The 19,247-nt window shown below is 34.0% G+C and overlaps 4 protein-coding genes across 5 annotated transcripts; 2 read left to right on the plus strand and 2 right to left on the minus strand.

Moving 5' to 3' along the window:
• Window positions 1–1,952: 1,952 nt before the first annotated feature.
• On the minus strand, window positions 1,953–3,450 carry LOC110376762 (small VCP/p97-interacting protein). Of its 2 annotated transcripts, none has more exons than XM_049837679.2 (3): window positions 3,281–3,450; window positions 2,399–2,563; window positions 1,953–2,109 (listed from the first exon to the last, which is right to left on the minus strand). In XM_049837679.2, exons 1-3 carry the CDS (start codon window positions 3,311–3,313, stop codon window positions 2,095–2,097), a joined length of 213 nt encoding a protein of 70 aa, XP_049693636.1. In that variant the 5' UTR covers window positions 3,314–3,450; the 3' UTR covers window positions 1,953–2,094. The 2 variants fall into 2 exon arrangements, with proteins under 2 accessions (XP_049693636.1, XP_021191024.1); XM_021335349.3 differs by lacking the exon at window positions 3,281–3,450 and adding an exon at window positions 2,869–3,028.
• A 158-nt stretch (window positions 3,451–3,608) lies between these two features.
• Window positions 3,609–6,550, plus strand: LOC110376761 (ATP synthase subunit b, mitochondrial). The gene is made up of 5 exons (XM_021335347.3): window positions 3,609–3,768; window positions 4,445–4,583; window positions 4,994–5,192; window positions 5,646–5,834; window positions 6,305–6,550. Exons 1-5 carry the CDS (start codon window positions 3,741–3,743, stop codon window positions 6,479–6,481), a joined length of 732 nt encoding a protein of 243 aa, XP_021191022.1. The 5' UTR covers window positions 3,609–3,740; the 3' UTR covers window positions 6,482–6,550.
• A 761-nt stretch (window positions 6,551–7,311) lies between these two features.
• LOC110376775 (cyclin-H) lies at window positions 7,312–8,754 on the minus strand. Its single transcript, XM_021335367.3, has one exon. It carries the CDS (start codon window positions 8,663–8,665, stop codon window positions 7,688–7,690), a length of 978 nt encoding a protein of 325 aa, XP_021191042.1. The 5' UTR covers window positions 8,666–8,754; the 3' UTR covers window positions 7,312–7,687.
• Window positions 8,755–9,220: 466 nt separating this feature from the next.
• LOC110376759 (ras-like protein 2) lies at window positions 9,221–13,530 on the plus strand. The gene is made up of 4 exons (XM_021335345.3): window positions 9,221–9,473; window positions 9,706–9,793; window positions 11,251–11,462; window positions 13,026–13,530. The coding sequence occupies exons 1-4, from the start codon at window positions 9,369–9,371 to the stop codon at window positions 13,221–13,223; spliced, it is 603 nt and encodes a 200-aa protein (XP_021191020.1). The 5' UTR covers window positions 9,221–9,368; the 3' UTR covers window positions 13,224–13,530.
• Window positions 13,531–19,247: the final 5,717 nt, after the last annotated feature.

Raw genomic sequence — 19,247 nt, forward strand, 5'->3', positions numbered from 1 at the left:
TAGGAATGAAATAGAGGTGTCAGTTAAATAAAATAAATGCTCTTCAAAAATTCTTCAAGGATTTATTATTTAGTACGAGTATGTAATTAATATTCCTGACATATGGAGAGAACAAATTGTAACGAAATATTTATTCTTCAAACACAAATTGAAATTGGAAACATATTGATTTCTGACACTTACGCGAATATTAGACATTTAAATAAAACTACTTTTACGGATTTTATCGCGGTTATATTATATTATTTAATCCCGACGTTTAAAACCGACCGCGATAAAATCCGTTAAAGTAGTTTTATTTAAATGAAATTGGAAAATTATAAGAAACTTTTATAAAAATAAAACAAAACAATTAGGTAGTTTGTCTTCAAACACAAATTCATTCCTAACTCTACGGGAACTCCATGGCAACAGAACGGCTGGTCGTGATTGGTCGATCTTTCAAAAAGACTGACCAATCAGGGAGAGCTTTCGGACAGTTGACAATTTGACAATTTCTCATCGATAGATTACAATATAGCGAAAAATAATGCGTTAAATTGCAATCAGATGTTACGGTTCACAATAATTCGACAGTTTACAATCTCTCGAGATAGATTGTAATCTAACGATGTTTGTAATCTTACGGTGACATATCTACTATGGGCTTGTGATAAAATGGTATTTAAAAAAAGGCACTTAGCCTTTTTAGGAATTTCTTTCTACTTTCTTATTTTACCTAAACCGAAGATAGAACACAATTTGGTCGGGGGTCTATAATTTACTACCTGGCAGACTTCCCCAGAAAAGACGAAGTTATCAATTCGGAAGTTCGCATTTTTTTATGTTTAATGACAGTGGACTGTAGCACAGCATTTATCCCTAGGGTGTAAATAAAAAACACACGTTGTCTAAACACATATAATTACATTTTTATATAAATTACCTTAAATAACTAACAATCAGTGCATATGTAGTAGCCACATCGCTTCATCTAAACATTTCTTTGTAGCAAAAATACTGTCAATTTCAATATTGATTCTAAAACTTTTGTATAGGTAATTAAAGGTAATATTTTTCTCTAATATTGAGCAATACTTTTTTTTCTTAATTTAAAATAGGCCAATAGATTATGTGTATTGATATAGATTTTATTCCCATGATATCAAAACCTTTCCGAACAGCTTTTTCTAACACTCCAATGACATACAAAACTATATTAAAATTAAAAAAATAATAACATACCTATTGCAAAACAAAAAGTTTCGCAAAGTGGCTACAACATAAAATATTCACAATATCTAACATTTAATATACACTTATACAATCATAGTTATACATTTCATAAATAATACTAAGATTATACATGATAAGGTTTTCTTTAGACAATGTCATATTAACACATCTTTAAAAGATTAAATATATTTTTAAGAGCCGATTTTTTCGAATTTTTGATGTTTCAATTAAAATTACCAGATGATTGAAAAATCATCAGCCCTATGCAGCACAGTAATTTAAAACAACAAATTATTTTTATTTTTGCAGGAAAACAAAGTCAAATCCAGCTGTGAATTCATTCTGCCTCACATTTAAAAACATGTATGTATTATTATTGCAATTACATGGACTTTTCAGAGAGCTGATAAACAAGTGACATGTCATATTGAACCTTATTTCAACTGTAAAGAGTTTACCAACTCCTTATTTTCATCAGAATAAAACTGCTTTGCAATTTTCAACCTTACAAGAAGTTGACAAGGTTCAATATTGAATATCAACAGCATATATTTAAAGTTTCAGTCTATGATATGTGAATAAGTGCAGTGCTGTGTAGAAAAAAACTTAATTTCTTTGTGTAAACAGTCTAGGTATGGGTAATATTAGCTTAATTTGCAATTATTTTAGTAGTAATTGTTAACCGACACCCAAAAATGGATGTGGTTCTTACATTTGTGTCTTTCAAGTGTAAATTATTTTTCTTTCTATTTAATTATCATATTGTGTGATATTATTTTGTGGCAGTGCATATAGCGGTCAGTTCTTGTATTTGTATTTTTCATCCTTGTCTATGGGTGCAGCCTGACCGGTGTCACTGCTCCCACTTGGACCCTGATCTCAGTCTGCCGTCCACTGTAAAAATATAATAAAATAAATAAACACATGGTTTAACAAGCTTTTATGTAAATTATGTATTGGTGCAGACAGCTGTTATATTAGTGAAATATTTATTGTCTTATCAATCTTTGTCTTGCAATGTGTTTAAATGCTATCGTTAAAAATACAATTAATATGTTCTATGAAGCGGAACCATTACAAAACAAAAGCAAGTCTTAGTTAATAAGAAAAATATTGTTTTGATGAGAGACCTTTTACTAATTCTTTAACTATTCTTTCTATAAAAAATTATGTTTGTAAATACCTTCAAAGCAGTTCCACCCTGTTTGGTCAGTTCCTGTTCCCGTTTTTCCATTTCCTCACTCCGCTTTTGAAGGCGGGATATCTTGCTTGGGTCTTTCACTCCTCGGGAGGCCTCCTGAGCAGCGCGCCTCTCTGCCGCCTCCACTTGCTGACGACGTCTGGTCTCCTGGTAACAACGGACACCAGGATATTAGGCTAAAATACAGCTTACATGAATCTTGTGTGAGAAAAATGTAAAAGAGCAGGAAGGTATTACGAAATTATATGAAACATATGGATGCAGGAGGAATACCGGTTTCAAATACCAAATGAACATAAAAACGACCGGCATCTACATAATTCTCGAGACAAAAACCAGTTTTAACAGTAGGAAGTATAAGTTTTTCATCGCATTTTAAATAATAACAAATGTTTTGAAGTAATTGATTTTGGGCTTTTTAGGTATTTTTTCAAAGAACTATTCCAACTTACAGAATCTGGAGTTATCACGTCCGACGCTGAAGGCTTACAGCAGGATGCGAATATCCCCATTTTGGTGAAAAGTTACGTTTTTGCTCAAAAATCATAAAAACTACGATCTCACTTTCTTATCAATATCACACGTCCGTCACATTGACTGACAGATTCCAATGCGTTCGAAAACTCCATAAAATTACGCGTTGATATGACAAATCACACGTTTAAAAATTAATATTGTTCCATTTGGAATCTATTTAGAACTGGCTGAACCCGAATCGACACCAGTTTTCGCAAAAAAGATAGGCTGCTTGTCATATTTCCAGTGGCAGTCGAATTGATGTCATTCTGAATTAATTATTTTATTAATGCGAAATGTGATAATAGAAGCGATAATAACATATAAATAATTATGAAGTCAAGTCACCATTCGCTGCACCATTCCATGTATATTAGCCATGACTAAACATCCACTGGTACTTGTAAGTGCTGATAAAACTATGTAAACAATGTCACAAGGTTTGAAACTACCACTAAAAACCAAATAACTGTATTTAGGCACAAATATACTGAAGCTTGTTTCAGTTATTGATCGGTTATGAATGACCAAGTAATTAAGTCCAAAGGAGTGTGGTAAATTTCAAAACTGCTGTCTTGTGTTAATTAGTACAATTCTCTATACCATATCTCTATAAGTATTGAAATATTATTTCAAATTCCTACAAATTATTTTGTATTACAAAAGCACAACACTCAAAAAAGTTTAATCGATCAACTATGGTTCAAACTCGACGAGTCGATCGATTGTGTCACATCCCTAACGCAAAGTACATTTTGCTCGGGGACTGTCGAAATTCGTGAAATAAATTGTAAATTACTTTTACAAAATGCTATCACGCATTGCTTTGCGTTCAGGTATGTGTAATTAATAGATAAATGAGCTGAAAGGTATTAAAGTGTTAATAATGTTTAGTTTTTGTAACCTTAACCCTGGGTTACGGAGGTTTATGTAATCACTGATTTGACGGGTGTATCCGCGGTTCTGGAAATTATTTTCGGGAAAATTTGCCTTTTTACATCAATAATACATGTTGTAGATTAAAATTAAGTGTTTTCAGCCCTCCAAAAACACTATTTTTCAGTGTCAAAGTAGTAATATAACCTATAATATGGGTACTTATAGTGCACTGTGCAGCTGATAAAATATTCTACAGCTGATGGCTATCAATGAGGTTAAAAATATTAGCTAAATTAGTGCTAATAACCACCCTAGTATGTTATGAACCCTCGTCCAACATGTCAATAAGAATCTAACAATCGAATTCAAATAGTTTTTTTTTTGTCTGTACATATTTTTATTTGTGCTCATCCCAACTTTTCTTTCTTCTCAAATAACATAATATCTTAGAATAATCAATGGTAAACAGCATGCATTAGGAAGTGAATTTACATCAAGCTGTCCTTTAGCTTTAAGAAGACCACCACCAATCTGACTAGTAATGAAACCTCTAAGAGGCAATAAAAACTATCTGTATAAACATTCTCTATGGTAGAACAAAAAAAATAAAATGTTTCCATTATAATTTTCCAGCGGCCAGCCAGTCCACGGCACTGATCGCCGCCCGAGGCTCCGCTTCAGCAGCTTCCGGTGTGCGTGATGAACAGAACTTCCCTAGGCCTGTGCGTGGGGAGCCCGGCAAAGTCAGGCTTGGTTTCCTCCCTGAAGAATGGTAAGAAGTCGACTTTTATGCTGCATTGCACCATGTTACTGAAACTGATCAATTTTCGACATCAAATTGCTGACTTGGTTACTGTTAAAGTTAAATGGTCCAGCAAATAAAGAAAAAAACAATAAGAATATAATACTGCCATTACATGCTTCATTGGCTGGCTTCGCACTACTGGAATTGAGCCATTTTCTGTGGTATCAAATTTAAAATATCAATAAAATGAAACGAACTATCTAAACCTTTATCTTTGGTAAAAAAACACTCACCAATTACATTAGAGACTTGACACTTGTAATAGATAAGATCTAAAAGTTTCATTATTTAAACAACTATGCTTTCCCTATACCCTACACACAAATTAGATTTTCATACAAATCCACAACCTAATTTCGTTCAACCAACCATTCCAGGTTCACTTTCTTCCACTCCAAGACCGGAGTGACCGGCCCCTACACGTTCGGTGTAGGTCTGGCCACCTACCTCTGCAGCAAGGAGATCTACGTCATGGAACACGAGTACTACACCGGTCTGTCTCTGCTTGTCATGGTGGTGGTTGCTGCCAAGAAGTTCGGACCTAGCCTAGCTGCCTGGCTGGATAAGGAAGTCGAAGTAGGTATTTCTTCTGAAGAAAAATGCAGAACATAAATACTTATGTAGTCTATTCATATTTATGATTCCCATTTCATATTGTAGTTCGTATTGTATATTTTTCTAAACATCCTACAATGTGTTCCATATTTTAATTGGCAAGGTAGCAGTTGTGGCTTGCATATTGAAAGGCAACTTTTCCAAATAAGGCACCACAATTTAATCACTCTCTATCTATCTATCTACTTTAATTTGAAGTGACAACGGATTCTCAATTCGAAAAGGCTAAGCAGAGGTGTAAAAGTGATGTAATGTCCAACTTGTAAAATAAACAATTTCATTTCATTTCCATGCACTGATACCTAAAATTACGAAGCTACCCAAGTGTTCCATGAAGACCAAAAGTTTGGCAAGGACTATACCTATATTTGTTTAATACAACTTTCAAAAATATAAATCTTTCTTCCTTTCCAGACTATTGAAAACGACTGGAACCAAGGCCGTACGGACACAATCAAGTCTCTTGAAGAGGCTGTGGAGAACGAGAAGACTGCCCAATGGCGCGCTCAGGGCCAGGAGCTGCTCATCCAGGCTAAGAAAGAGAATGTCCTGCTGCAGCTTGAAGCTGCCTACAGGGAGAGGCTCATGAACACTTACAATGAGGTAATTAATGAGTTATAAAATTTCATAACATATAAATGTGTTTTTTGACAAGGTAGGCTGTTAGCTAAGGACAATTGTGGACCCTGTTAGGGCACAGCAACATTGGGCATTTAATGCCAGTACATAATAAAAATACTTATTTCAATACGAATATGCAGAATAATGCTAAATCTAATTAGCAAGGTTTTTTTTATTGAGTTATGTCTGTATCTATTCCATTTCAGACTGATTAAACTTGAGTTTATTCAGTACATAATGTACTTAGTCAGTATTGATTTTATTCTATTCCCGCCGCGCGCATCGCAAACTGATCGCAAAGTGTAAGAAACCTTTTAATGGCTGTGTAACTCTTATTTTTAACTTTATAATCAGAAAGCCTTTACTCAACATTATTATGGACCTAAAATTTAAAATTCTGGACCAAGGCCTAACCTTAACCCACTACAACGCCACCTTCTCCACAATTCCAGGTCAAGCGCCGCCTAGACTACCAGCTGGAGAAGTCCAACGTGGAACGTCGCCTCGCCCAGAAACAGATGGTCGACTGGATAGTGACCAATGTGACCAAGGCCATCACCCCCGACCAAGAGAAGCAGACCCTGGACCGCTGCATCGCCGACCTCGCTGCTCTGGCCGCCAGGAAGTGAACATCATGTAGAATATTTATGTATTTGTAATATAATGTGATTAAAGTAATAAATCATCGTTCGAGTTAGGTTGTGCTGTTTTATTTGCGAATTTAATTTTGTTAGGTAGGTATGTAAAAGTTCCATTACAGTACCTTGTGTGGTTTTTGAAATTTGTACATTAGAGAATATATAGGGGTAGTTACCACGGTTAATACAGTCAGCGTCATAAGGATGGTAAAGCACAGGGTACCTACTCAAATAAGTAAACGTAACCAAATCGGCCCGGCCCGATATTTTGTCATGGTCATGGAGGTAGCGACACGCCACTCAATACTGAAAGTACCGGGACAAGTACGTAAGTTCCTTGATGCGCATGAGTGTGATGTTATGAATATACGTAGGTAACTTTACGCTAATTTTATAAAGGCGAAATATTTAAGCCTCCGAAACTACTGAACCGATTTTAGTAACATCAGTAGGCTATATTTTGTTCCGGCCCGGGAAGAAGAAAACAGCTAGTTTATATTTTAAATTGTATAAATCTAGCCAAAAACAGCATTGGATTCTCACTAAATCTACATATCTATTTAACTAGCTGGTGCCCGCGACTTCGTCTGCGCAGGTTTAGTATTTCGAACAATATGTTTACAAATTGTAGCCTATGTGTTATTCTGATGTATAAGCTATATTATTGTAAAGTTTCATTAAAATCCATTCAGTAGTTTTTGCGTGAAAGAGTAACAAACATCCATACATACAAACTTTCGCGTTTATAATATTAGTTAGTAGGATTATAACATTCATACACACACACTACAATGGAAAAAAATCAAATAAAACAAGAACCATAAAATTCATATACAATTTATTTAATAATATCTAGTCAATAAAGTAACTTAAAACTATTCAGATAAGTCCTGCTAACCTTATAATTTTTTCTGAGAGTTACAATCACAGAGAAACATTTTGTCTCTATAAAATAGCAAGGGTCAGTAATTACATATTGTTTAACATATAAATAATGCTGTTTAAAAGTGTATTGAAGATGTAGACAGAAATATTAGTTGATACTCTTTTATCATAAGGTGGGGATACCAGAAATGAGCATTCGGCTCAGGTAATAAGCACAATTCAACAAAAAATAAATGCAAGCTATGTCCATATGTAAGCTTATTAAATTAATCCAATTAAAGTTCCCCAAAATATATGTTTGGCAACTCAAAACTATGAAGCTGATGGGGACAGGACTTGTGTAATGCCACTGGTATCCAAAGACATTCTGCTGGATCCAGTGTGAGGAATATCATCTTCATCCAAGAGCTCTCTCATCCTCCTCTTATAAATCTCACTGTCAGGATTATTCTCCTGATTCCTGCACCTGTCCAACTTCTTCTCAATAACCCTGACCTTCTCACGAGCAGGGCTTTCAACCATCTTTACTAAAGACCTGATCTTTCTCACGGCTTCTATGAGTACAGCTAGTTTGTCTTGCCCAGCTTCCCTGAACAGCATGTCTGTCACGTAACTGTCAAGATTCTCTTGCTCCTTACTGGCTGCATGTAAAACTGCAGCTAAAGCAATCTGTGATGGGGCATAGAGTAGACAGGCATCAGTCAAAAACACTTTTTCAAGAAACTCGTCAATACCACTTCTAAGACGTTCAGGGTTCGCTAGAGAACATCTTGTTTTTATGTCAATTAGGAAGCCTTCTACGGGACGGAAGGGATTGTGAATCGTCAAATGGTAGTTCAATTGCTGCATCAGTAATAATTCATTGTTTAGGATAATATCTGATGCCTTGTCTCTGTCTCCCTTTATATTAGCGACGAACTGGCCAATGGACACGTTAAATTCCTCGACCTTACATGCCAAATAGACGCAGGTTGCAAGAATTTCTTTCGGGTGGTAATCCATTGTCGAGTTGTACAGATAAAAGCGTTTGAAATAGTGGAATGCGGTTCCAACGACTCCTTTTGGCATGGGCGGGCTAAAACGCTTGCAGAATTCCTTCAGATGCAGCTCATACTGTTTCAGAAGAAGTCTCTCCTCATCAGGAGATAAAAAGAAATTGTACCTTTGATATTCGTCAATATGAGTTCCGTGTTTAGCTATATAGTTAAGGTTATGCTTATCTCTCAAAACGGCCAGTTCACCCTCATCGCTAAAAGTCCAGAATTTTCTTTGGGAGCTCGTTGAAAACATTTTTGTAACTTTAACACTGCCTTGTCTTTAATTAAGTTAAATACAAAATAATAACAACAAGATAATCCCCAAACGGCCCCTGTACATTCAATTTTGACAGCCCGCTATCAGTTTTGACTTTGACATTGACGCGAACAGCATACCTCCTATATCGAAATACTTTGCATTACATTGTTAAACTGCACTGTAATGAAACTATGATGGGGGAAAAGCAACAATTTAATTATATTCCTAGAATCCTTATTTTAACCCAAGCGTATTTTTGGCAACAGCAGATAAAAATGGAAAATTTGAAAATTTGGTTCTGGCTACATCAAATCATCTGACTCTGTATTTCATTACAAGCAGTGTTTTTAAGAAATTATGGATACATATTTTTAAAAAACACTCAATAACAATAAAAAATGTTGCAGGGTTTACAATAACCGTATAAAATTACGTGATTTCATTTAATTTTGACCATTTGTATTTATGTACAGCAATAAAATGTTACAGGATAATTATTGTATATTGTCTAATTTACAGAAAAGGAACGGATTCGACAAGATGTTATCTCTCTTTCCCACTTGTTGCGTTCCGGTTCTCCATTTCAGACGCATTTGAGTCATCTTCAGTGAGTGCTGCTGATTGTCACAAATTGAAGAAATTAGACTATTTTTCTAACAATAATAATTTCTAATCGTTTATATCAAGTGAAATAAAAATGTCGAGACCAGGCGATAGACCGAACCAAGCCCAAACATACAAATTGGTCGTCGTCGGCGGTGGCGGTGTGGGAAAAAGTGCAATCACAATACAATTTATTCAGGTATTTATCGCCGTATTTGGCCGAGATCCGTTTGCGGAACAGATGTTACATTGCTCTATGCGTGTTTGTTGATAGTTCTGAGAAAATATCGGTTTCTGAAATAAATTAATTGATGCGTTCATGCTTAAAAATAGTGTTTGTGAGGCAGTCTATGTCAAGGCCTGTTTGAAGGCGACACCGCCCACTGGCGTCACCGCATCTGGTGCTGAATTGCTATTGTTCCGTGTTCCAGAGCTACTTCGTGACAGACTATGACCCCACCATCGAGGACAGCTACACCAAGCAGTGTGTCATTGATGATATACCAGCTAAACTCGACAGTGAGTACACCTCCTTTGATTTATGTTGTCCTGGTGTGATATTGTGGGTGGCTTGAGGAAACCTTGTTATACTGACATAAAAATATCAAGGGTATTGTGGCAACCTTGGTATCAGCATATTTTTTTTATCATAGCAACCTGTTGCAGCGTGAATAAAATTCTTAGAATGGATAACAGGTGTTTGGTCAATAAATACATTGATTGTACACATCATAGTTATTTTAAATCATGACTCCCATTTCATTCATTAAAAAAAGAAATTACAATATTAACATTTAGTTGCCTCAATTTTAGAATTGCTCGCAACATTTGGCTGATTGTAAAAATAAATATGCATTCCCAATGCTCGGAAAAAGCTGAACCAATTTAAAGTTGTAAACAAACTTCATCAGTGCTCATTTTTAGTCACAGTACCATTTATATCATAAAATTCAATAAGTAGGTAATCAGGGAAAATGCAATTATAATTAAATAAATTTCAAAAACAACTGTAGTAACACACCTGTATAAACATGTATTATGACTGCATGACATATTTTATTATCGCCATTATCAAAAACTCCTGTATCTTTAGATAAATAATATCTGATAATGCACTACATATGTACAGCATCATAAGTCTACATGCTTCACATTGTCTATGGGATGCATTAATGCACTTTCTTGATAATTATACAAATGTGTTTGTTCATCTAATTCTAGTTAGAAAAACTATGCATTTCATTTACAATACCATTGAAATAATTGTGTTGCTTTCACTGGTAAATAGCTGTTTTCTTCAGTTGTATAAACTTTCTGAGAGTGCTTTCCCTAGTGGTCAAATTAGATCTAAATTATAGGTACTTTTTTTTCATTAAGCACAGCCCCCAACAGCTATAATTCAAAACAATAAAAATGGGTTCTCATCACAGCTTAAACAAACACCCACTGTTGGACAAGGCTTCCCTCGAGCTCAAGGGATTTACCCATACTCACTGCACTGTGCATGTGTGTTGATGAGAAACAAAATGAAAAAAAAAAAATACAAAAAATTACAAATTACCCCCTTACATATTTTATTGCATTTCACAAGCCTCAATATAAATCTAGATTTTATGAAAGTAATAACTTAATATTGCGTTATGCATTCATGATTAAATCTATTAATTTGTTACATAACTTTATATCATGTAACCAAACTTTCTTTTGGATTACCTAATAATTTACTGTCTGATTGGCTATAAATGAATTGGTATGATTGATGACCTGCATGTATACTTTTATAAATATCACGCATTTTCTGCCAGTATATATAAAAATCAATTGTCTATTCGTAACCACAGTATCTAAAGAAATAAATAATTTATAACTTTCATATTTGTGTAATAAAAGTCTATGGCACAATATCCTTTTAATAACCAATTTAAATTTTTAATAAAAATAGCGATCTGATTATTCTATTTTGTTTCCCTCCGCAGTCTTGGACACAGCGGGCCAAGAGGAGTTCAGTGCGATGCGGGAACAATACATGAGGTCCGGTGAGGGTTTCCTCCTGGTCTTCTCCGTGGCTGACCATGCCAGCTTCGACGAGCTCTACAAGTTCCACAAACAGATCCTCCGTGTCAAAGACAGGGATGAGTTCCCGATGCTTCTCGTTGGCAATAAGGCAGATTTGGAAAATCAGAGAGTGGTAAGTACCTTTTGGATATTATAGACACACAGAAGGCATGTTAACAGGATTAAGAAATAGTGATTCTAATTATTCCATCATATGAATTAGCAAAAGATATTGCTTTTTAACACGCGTTTACTAGGTCAACCTGTATGTAACTATGTAATGGAATCTATGGTCAGTTAAGTTAACGATGTTTGAAGGACCATAGCGTCTTGAAAATTGGCAGATCTATGTAGTTCTGATGACAGTACAATAATAAGGTAGTGAAGAACTGATCTGATGATATAGTGCCAAGATATGAACTCAAACATCATGATAGAACATCATATCATGGCTGTGTTTGGACTTTTCATAAAAGTCTTGTAGTGATTTTTACGTGCATTTATAAAAACGTGTACTAGTGTAAAATATATTTTATTCACCACTCTTAATGTTTAAAGCTTTACTAATTTAATTTGTATTAGTCAGCTTCATCCTTGAGGAATAAATAGACCGCTTGTTTAAGATTACAATGCTGAGTATTGTTCAGTACTAAGAATAAGTGCATAATAAAAATCTTAAGCGAATCCAAAGTACTATAAAGTGACCATGGAGATTCTTGCCGGCTTTTCTCAATGAGACCAACTTTGGAATCGTGCAACTAGTGTGACGTTACATAAAAGCCTGCAAAGGCCTATTAAAAAAAAAATCATTTGACTTCGATTATCGCATATACTGCCGTCTGACTACTGCTACGATAACTTTTCCTTGTTTCTGAGAGCATGCTCAGGTATAAAATTTTCAGTACCATTCATAAAAAATATTACATGTAGAAGATCACATAACGCTTTACATTTTGACATTGAAAATTTACCATTATGCTCTAAAAAATAAGGTTGAAAATTCCTATAGGTATGTATATTTAACGATAAGTCATAGGGAACTGTAAAACCACAATATAGCATATTTTTGCTCTGGGTTTTATGAATGACGTTTGTATTTTTCACAAATATTTGTAAACATGTAGTAAACACACAATCTTCCTGTTTTGGTATATAGTACTTGTTTACAAAATTCCCATTCATATAATTATAACAATTGTTTATGAATGTGGTTTTATTTAATAATATCGATGTTCCGCGCGGCTCCAGCTACGTAACCAAGGTATTCGTTACTGCACTTGGATAAATTGGATTGTAAAACACTGGAAACCAACCCTAATATAGTTGCGAAAAGGCTCGGGACATGATGCTTGGATAAAAACTAGTATATATTTTTTTCCAGGCTCTACACACAGACTATCTGATATAGTTCATATAAAATTTCATTTAAGTAAATTGATTCAGTAGTTTTACCGTGAAAGTGCGACAAACAGTAACTTTGTTTGGCATTAGTAAATATAAATAAGGATAAAAGAAATAAGGATAAATTAGGTAGATGGGTTTGTCAGCTTTGCAGACGTCATAGGTAAATGATTGAAATTAAACTTACATAAACAAACGCCCAAATAATATAATTAAACGCGGAAAGTGATTAATAAACTAATTACCTAACAATTTATTATTTGTAAATCAAAAACAAACAATTACATTTTCACAGGTATCACTGGATGAGGCACAGGCTTTATCTCGTCAACTCAAGGTCCCATACATTGAGTGCAGTGCGAAAGCCCGTATGAACGTCGACCAGGCTTTCCACGAGCTCGTTAGACTAGTCCGCCGGTTCCAAGAGGCAGAACGTATCAACATCAAGTCAGACTACGGCAGTGGCAAAAAGAAAAAGTGCACCATCCTGTAACACATATTACATCTGTGGTGAGATTTGTACAATTCTACATTCAAAGTTCGCGCCGTTCCGATGACAGATTCATTTTTTTTCTGCAAAGAAAACTTTTTTTTTATTTCTAGAGATGTACTGGCTATCTATGGCGGGTTAGTCGACTACCAAATCCAATTTTTGGAATAGCTTTAATTTTAAAAATGTTTTAGCTTACTCTTAAGCTAAAGTCGGTGATTAGATAGTTTGTACATTCTTAATGAAATTATTCAGGTTGTAATATAATTTATATGTATCGATACATCTCCATGTACGTCTACTTCACTAGTATACAGGGTTACTGGTAAGTAGACCGCATCCTTTCATGAGGTGATAGTATAGGTCAATACGGACAAATTTGACCCTGGGATACACTGGGCAAAAGTTAACCTGTTTCAAGATAATCGAATTTCAAGATCATTTCGTAAAAAGTCGTCTAGGTACACGTATAAATTTTTATTATTAGTTAAACGTCTCGTTTTTATCGATTTTTGTGTGTTTTTGGATAGAAGATGAATCACTTCATAATAACAAACCATGAAACTGTACAAAACACAGAGGATATTTGTAGCAAACAGCTTTTTATGCTGAATTTCTGATCAAATTTTTGTCAATTACTTTTTTAGTAGCTATTATCTCAAAAATCTTACTCTACATTTTTTGTGCAGAGTATTTAAAAAACATCTACATTTATCTAGCTTTCCAAAAAGCTACAATAGTCAGTATAAAAATGTACATTCTCAAATAAAAATGATACTAACAAACTTAGGAAATCAAATCCGAAATAATGAAAATGAAAAAGAAAGCGTTAATAAAAGTCTAATAAAAAAGGTTTATTTTGTCAATATTTACACAATTTATAGCTCGTTTTCAATGTGTCCTCCTCTATTTCTAACACATACTCTCATCCTACTTCGCAGACCAGTCTTGACCACCCTACTTGTCAATTGGGCCCTTATTTGATTTGCCGCATCAATAATTTTTTCTTGCAGGATTTCTATCGTTGGTATAGGATGGCCGTCTTTGTACACAATTGTTTTCATGTGGCCCCACACATAAAAATCCATTGGTGTCAAATCCGGGCTTCTTGCGGGCCATGGTATGGGGCCTCCTCTTCCAATCCATTTATTCTGATAATTTTGATCCAACCAATCACGTACACCTCTTCGATAATGTGCAGGGCAGCCATCGTGTTGAAACCACATGTTCCTCCTCACACTAAGTGGTAAGTCCTCCATAAGCAACGATAGTTCGTTCGTCAGAAAATGTTCATAAAACTCGCCATTTAAATTATCAGGCATAAAGTATGGTCCGATTAAATAGTTGTCGATAATGCCCATCCACACATTTAAACTGAACCTCCGCTGAGAGCCTTTTACTCGCTTTTTATTTGGGTTTCCGTCTGCTTTTGGTGCCCAGTAGTGAGCGTTATGGTAATTGGTTATACCGTCTTTGTCAAATTTGGACTCGTCAGTCCATAAAATTTTTTTTAGAAATTGAGCATTTTCAATATCGGCGTTCATCATAAATCGACAAAAATCCAATCTTCTCAATGGATCTCCTTCCTCGATGGCGTGTACTGGGGTATAATGGTATGGGTAGTCTCCAGCAGTATGCATTGTAAACCATACCTTCCACTGTGAAATTCCCAGACGCTTTGCAACAATATTTGTAGATGTAGTCGGATCTTCAATGAAGTGGCGTCGTATGAAATCTTCATCATCTACGTTAAAACGATTAGGTCTTCCCAAATCTGATGTGCGTCTTCGGAATGTTCCAGTTTCTCTCAGGCGGCGATAAACTGTATCGAACACACTTCGGTCTGGTAAGCGGCGGTCGGGGTAACGCAACGCGTATTCTGCCTGTGCGTTTGTAGAAATTCCTTGGCAAAACCCGTAGCACATGACTATGTCAGCATATTCTTCATTAGAATACATTGCCATGACAAAAGTCTCACAATCCAAATCACAGGAAGATATCAAAGTCCAATATAACAAGCCGAGTCAATAATAAGGAGCAGATACAGGAGTCCGATTTTAAAAGCCAAGTAGTTTTACAAAAATTGCACAGAAATAGCATCTACCACGTACGAATGACAACAATGACATCTAAAAAATCACTTATCTATTCCATTTGTGCAATTGCACTTTCTTTTAATTTTTTCTAAGAACATGCAGTTTCATTATGCTGACTATTGTAGCTTTTTGGAAAGCTAGATAAATGTAGATGTTTTTTAAATACTCTGCACAAAAAATGTAGAGTAAGATTTTTGAGATAATAGCTACTAAAAAAGTAATTGACAAAAATTTGATCAGAAATTCAGCATAAAAAGCTGTTTGCTACAAATATCCTCTGTGTTTTGTACAGTTTCATGGTTTGTTATTATGAAGTGATTCATCTTCTATCCAAAAACACACAAAAATCGACAAAAACGAGACGTTTAACTAATAATAAAAATTTATACGTGTACCTAGACGACTTTTTACGAAATGATCTTGAAATTCGATTATCTTGAAACGGGTTAACTTTTGCTCAGTGTATCCCAGGGTCAAATTTGTCCGTATTGACCTATACTATCACCTCATGAAAGGATGCGGTCTACTTACCAGTAACCCTGTATAATGCAAACAAACAGTGTTCTTATTTTTATATTTATTTTAGTTCTTAAGCATTAATTGCTTTATTTTATGAAAAAGCACATTGAAATGCAATTCGCCTGTTTTTTATACTTGAATAGGAATTAATGTGATACTCTTCTGTTTTTAATTTTATGATTATGTTGGAGTTTGATATTTTATAAAACTGAAGCAAAAAGAAGTGAAATGGAGATTTTTTGTATAAAAATGTAAATAACTTCAACATTATCATAAAGCATGATCCAGACATCTGTTGCGATTCCACCTGTTTTTTAATTAAATATTACAATTTCTTGTTGGTACTATTTCTGTCTTGAGTGCCATACTGGAGTATAAAAGTGACAATGTGGCTTTAATTTAAATCTTTTTTTGTTATTTTTTGTTGCACTGTAACAATAATTCAGAATTCGAAGGTGGGTACAGTCAGTCTTAGAAATGAAATGGAGTATATAAAAAAACTTCTGCTTATCAAATAAAACGCAATACTTTGCAAATACTTTTTTTATTTAATATAAATAAATAACAATTGAGATTTGATATAAATGTACTCAGTTTGCAATGGTTGGCTGTACTCTCTTAACTTTGGTAGCTAAAATAGTTCTGTTTTAAGTTACTTATAATGCAAACATATAATATACCAGTAAAGTTAACACAACGAAGTGTAAAATCTTTATTTTTATTTTACTTTTATAAAGCACTACATTCAATTATGTTCCACCAATGAAAATTACTATTTTTTTGTAAAAGAGGTGCTTAAAATAGTTTTTATTCTAGCAGTGTAGTCTTTAGCACAATTTTCATGGGATTTGATCCCAAAACTTGTTTACAGGTTCTTTTTTACTTCGTTTTAAGTTATTCTTTTTCAAAAATTCTTCGCTTATTTAAACTTTCTTTGAGTTGAGATATTGTTAGGTATATATATATTTTTTTCTTTTACGAATTGTTATCAAAAATTGTAAGAACAATGATAGTAAAAGCCGCTAACTTCAGTCTTGCCTAATTTATAAATCATAATACAGAAGATTCGAAAGGTTGCAATAAAGTAATAATTTATTGAATTATGAACCCTATATCATTTTATTAAAATTTATAATCGTCTAAAAATATTGTAACGTCGTTGTTTATGTGAAAATCATAAATAAACGACTGGTGTATAATAGATAACACAGTTTTTTTAATACAATTGCGTGGTAAATTATAATTATTAAATATTTGTACGTATAATATTATAGACGTCTAGAAACCAAATACTAATGTGTATAAATATTTTTGTTATATTTTTTTTGTCGTTCAATAATTAATTTTAGGTTAGCATTAGTTGTTAGAATTTAATGTGTCATTTTAATTAAATTTGATAAGTAACTAAGTCATACATTTTTTGGGAATGAATCCTATTATTGTCTACTTTATGGGAGAAATAATTTGAATGACACATTAAATTTGTAACAAGCCGTTTGGGAATGTATTTATGTAAAGAGCTCTCTGGTTATAGGTAAAAACTAAATGAACAGACTTCTAAATGTTAAGAAACACCTATATGTATACGACTATTCTGTACCAAGGACAATATATTTCCTTTTAAAGGACCCATAGAGAAATGAAAACCACTTTTCTGTCACATAAGTCGATAAAAAAGTCTTACCTGTAACCATAGAGCTTGCAAACATTTCATAAGTTAATTTTAAAAAGAGATATATATTTTTATATCGTAGTATTGGTTTTTACACATTTTTTGCTAAGCATGTACGTTAGTTGGTGCACAACTGATTTTGATATACATATTTACAATGATTTTATATCGATTTAGCTTATAAAGTAATCAGTAGAGAGAGATGTTTTACAATAAATTGTTTTTATCAGCTTTATAATTAGGAAAATGATGTTTAAGTAAATGTTTATAGAAAAAATCTGATTGGTCTAGTTCTGGTAATATTTTGCCAGATAACTGATCAATTTTACTGAAGTAAATTAATCAAATTATGTATAAACATGTTTAAAGGAATCCACATTATTTATTTTTTAGCAATTGCATTGATTTTGTAGTTGATAACAGTATTTTGTTGTGTTGTGACCTCATGCAGTATATTACTCGTAATATAACAACTTATGATTACTTATAACCTTGTTATAATTTACTCAATTTAATTTCAATGCAATAGTTCCGATTTACGTACATTTTATATATCTATGTACAGCTTAATTATAATTGGTGTGAAATCTAGTTATTACGTGGCAACACAGCGCAAAAACTTTAGTGTTGCCATATAAAAAGAGAAAAGTACCAGAAATTTTTGAAAATTGTAAATAAATTGTTTTTTTTTTTATTGTGAGCTCGCTTGGTGTATGAAATAGATTTTTTCCAGTTTTGGGAGCCCCATATGGGTTTTTGGCCCTGTAGGAATGGCGTCACTGAGTACAGGTGCAATATTGTAAGAGGAGCTTTAACTTGAGGCGGTCTATCGCCCTAACCTACTAAACTGAGAACTGTTGTCCAGCTAATTATTGTATTTGTAAAATAAATCATTGTAACATACGTTTTAGTTTCATTTATACTTACGCAGTCCAGATATTTCACTCACACCCACACGAATTGCTACCTCGTCTATTGATTGCTACTTAACTCCGCCCATGCAAAGTTCAAACTCAACTATTGTTGCTTAACCCCACCTGTACAAATTGCAACCTCAACTACTTAACGTGCTTTAAGTAAGGTGTAATCTATTGTGTCCGTACAACGAATCAATAATTGCTGAACGTACATTCATGTGATTTTAATTCACCCATATAGTGGTTCTTGGGTGATTTTAGGGTTCAGCTTGCGTTGAAACGAGGTAGGTAGCTACAATAACTTTAAAATAAAACAACCAAATCAACAAAGCATATTTATTTCTTCTAAGCGATCAACAAATATTTAACACAGCATGGATCCAAATTGTGCTAAAACCGTGTAGTCACAACAATTAGTATAAAATAAATTCTCAGTTTAATCAGAGCAAGGATTGTTGTAAGGAAACTTCGTTTGTAAGTCGCTTCAGGGCTTCTGGGGGCAAAGGAGGAGTCTCTCGGCCTCATTCTGAAAAGAGAAATATTATTCCATAGTAAACACTTAGATACTAAAATGTATTTCTCATGGATCGGTCCCTACCTAATCAATTTTAATAGTACATGTTATTACATATTAGGTATATAGTAAACATACTACACTACTAGATAAAAAAAATCATAGACACACGGGTAAATTATTAATATGGTAGTGACAATCGGATACGAAAAACCTGCGTGTTTGTGTCAGTCCGGCTTTCACGCCAAAACTGCTGAACTGAACCAATTTTAATATTTGGCACACAGACAAGGAGAAAGGACGTAATCT

The sequence above is a fragment of the Helicoverpa armigera genome, chromosome 23 (assembly GCF_030705265.1).
Source record: "Helicoverpa armigera isolate CAAS_96S chromosome 23, ASM3070526v1, whole genome shotgun sequence".
Lineage (NCBI taxonomy): Eukaryota > Metazoa > Arthropoda > Insecta > Lepidoptera > Noctuidae > Helicoverpa > Helicoverpa armigera.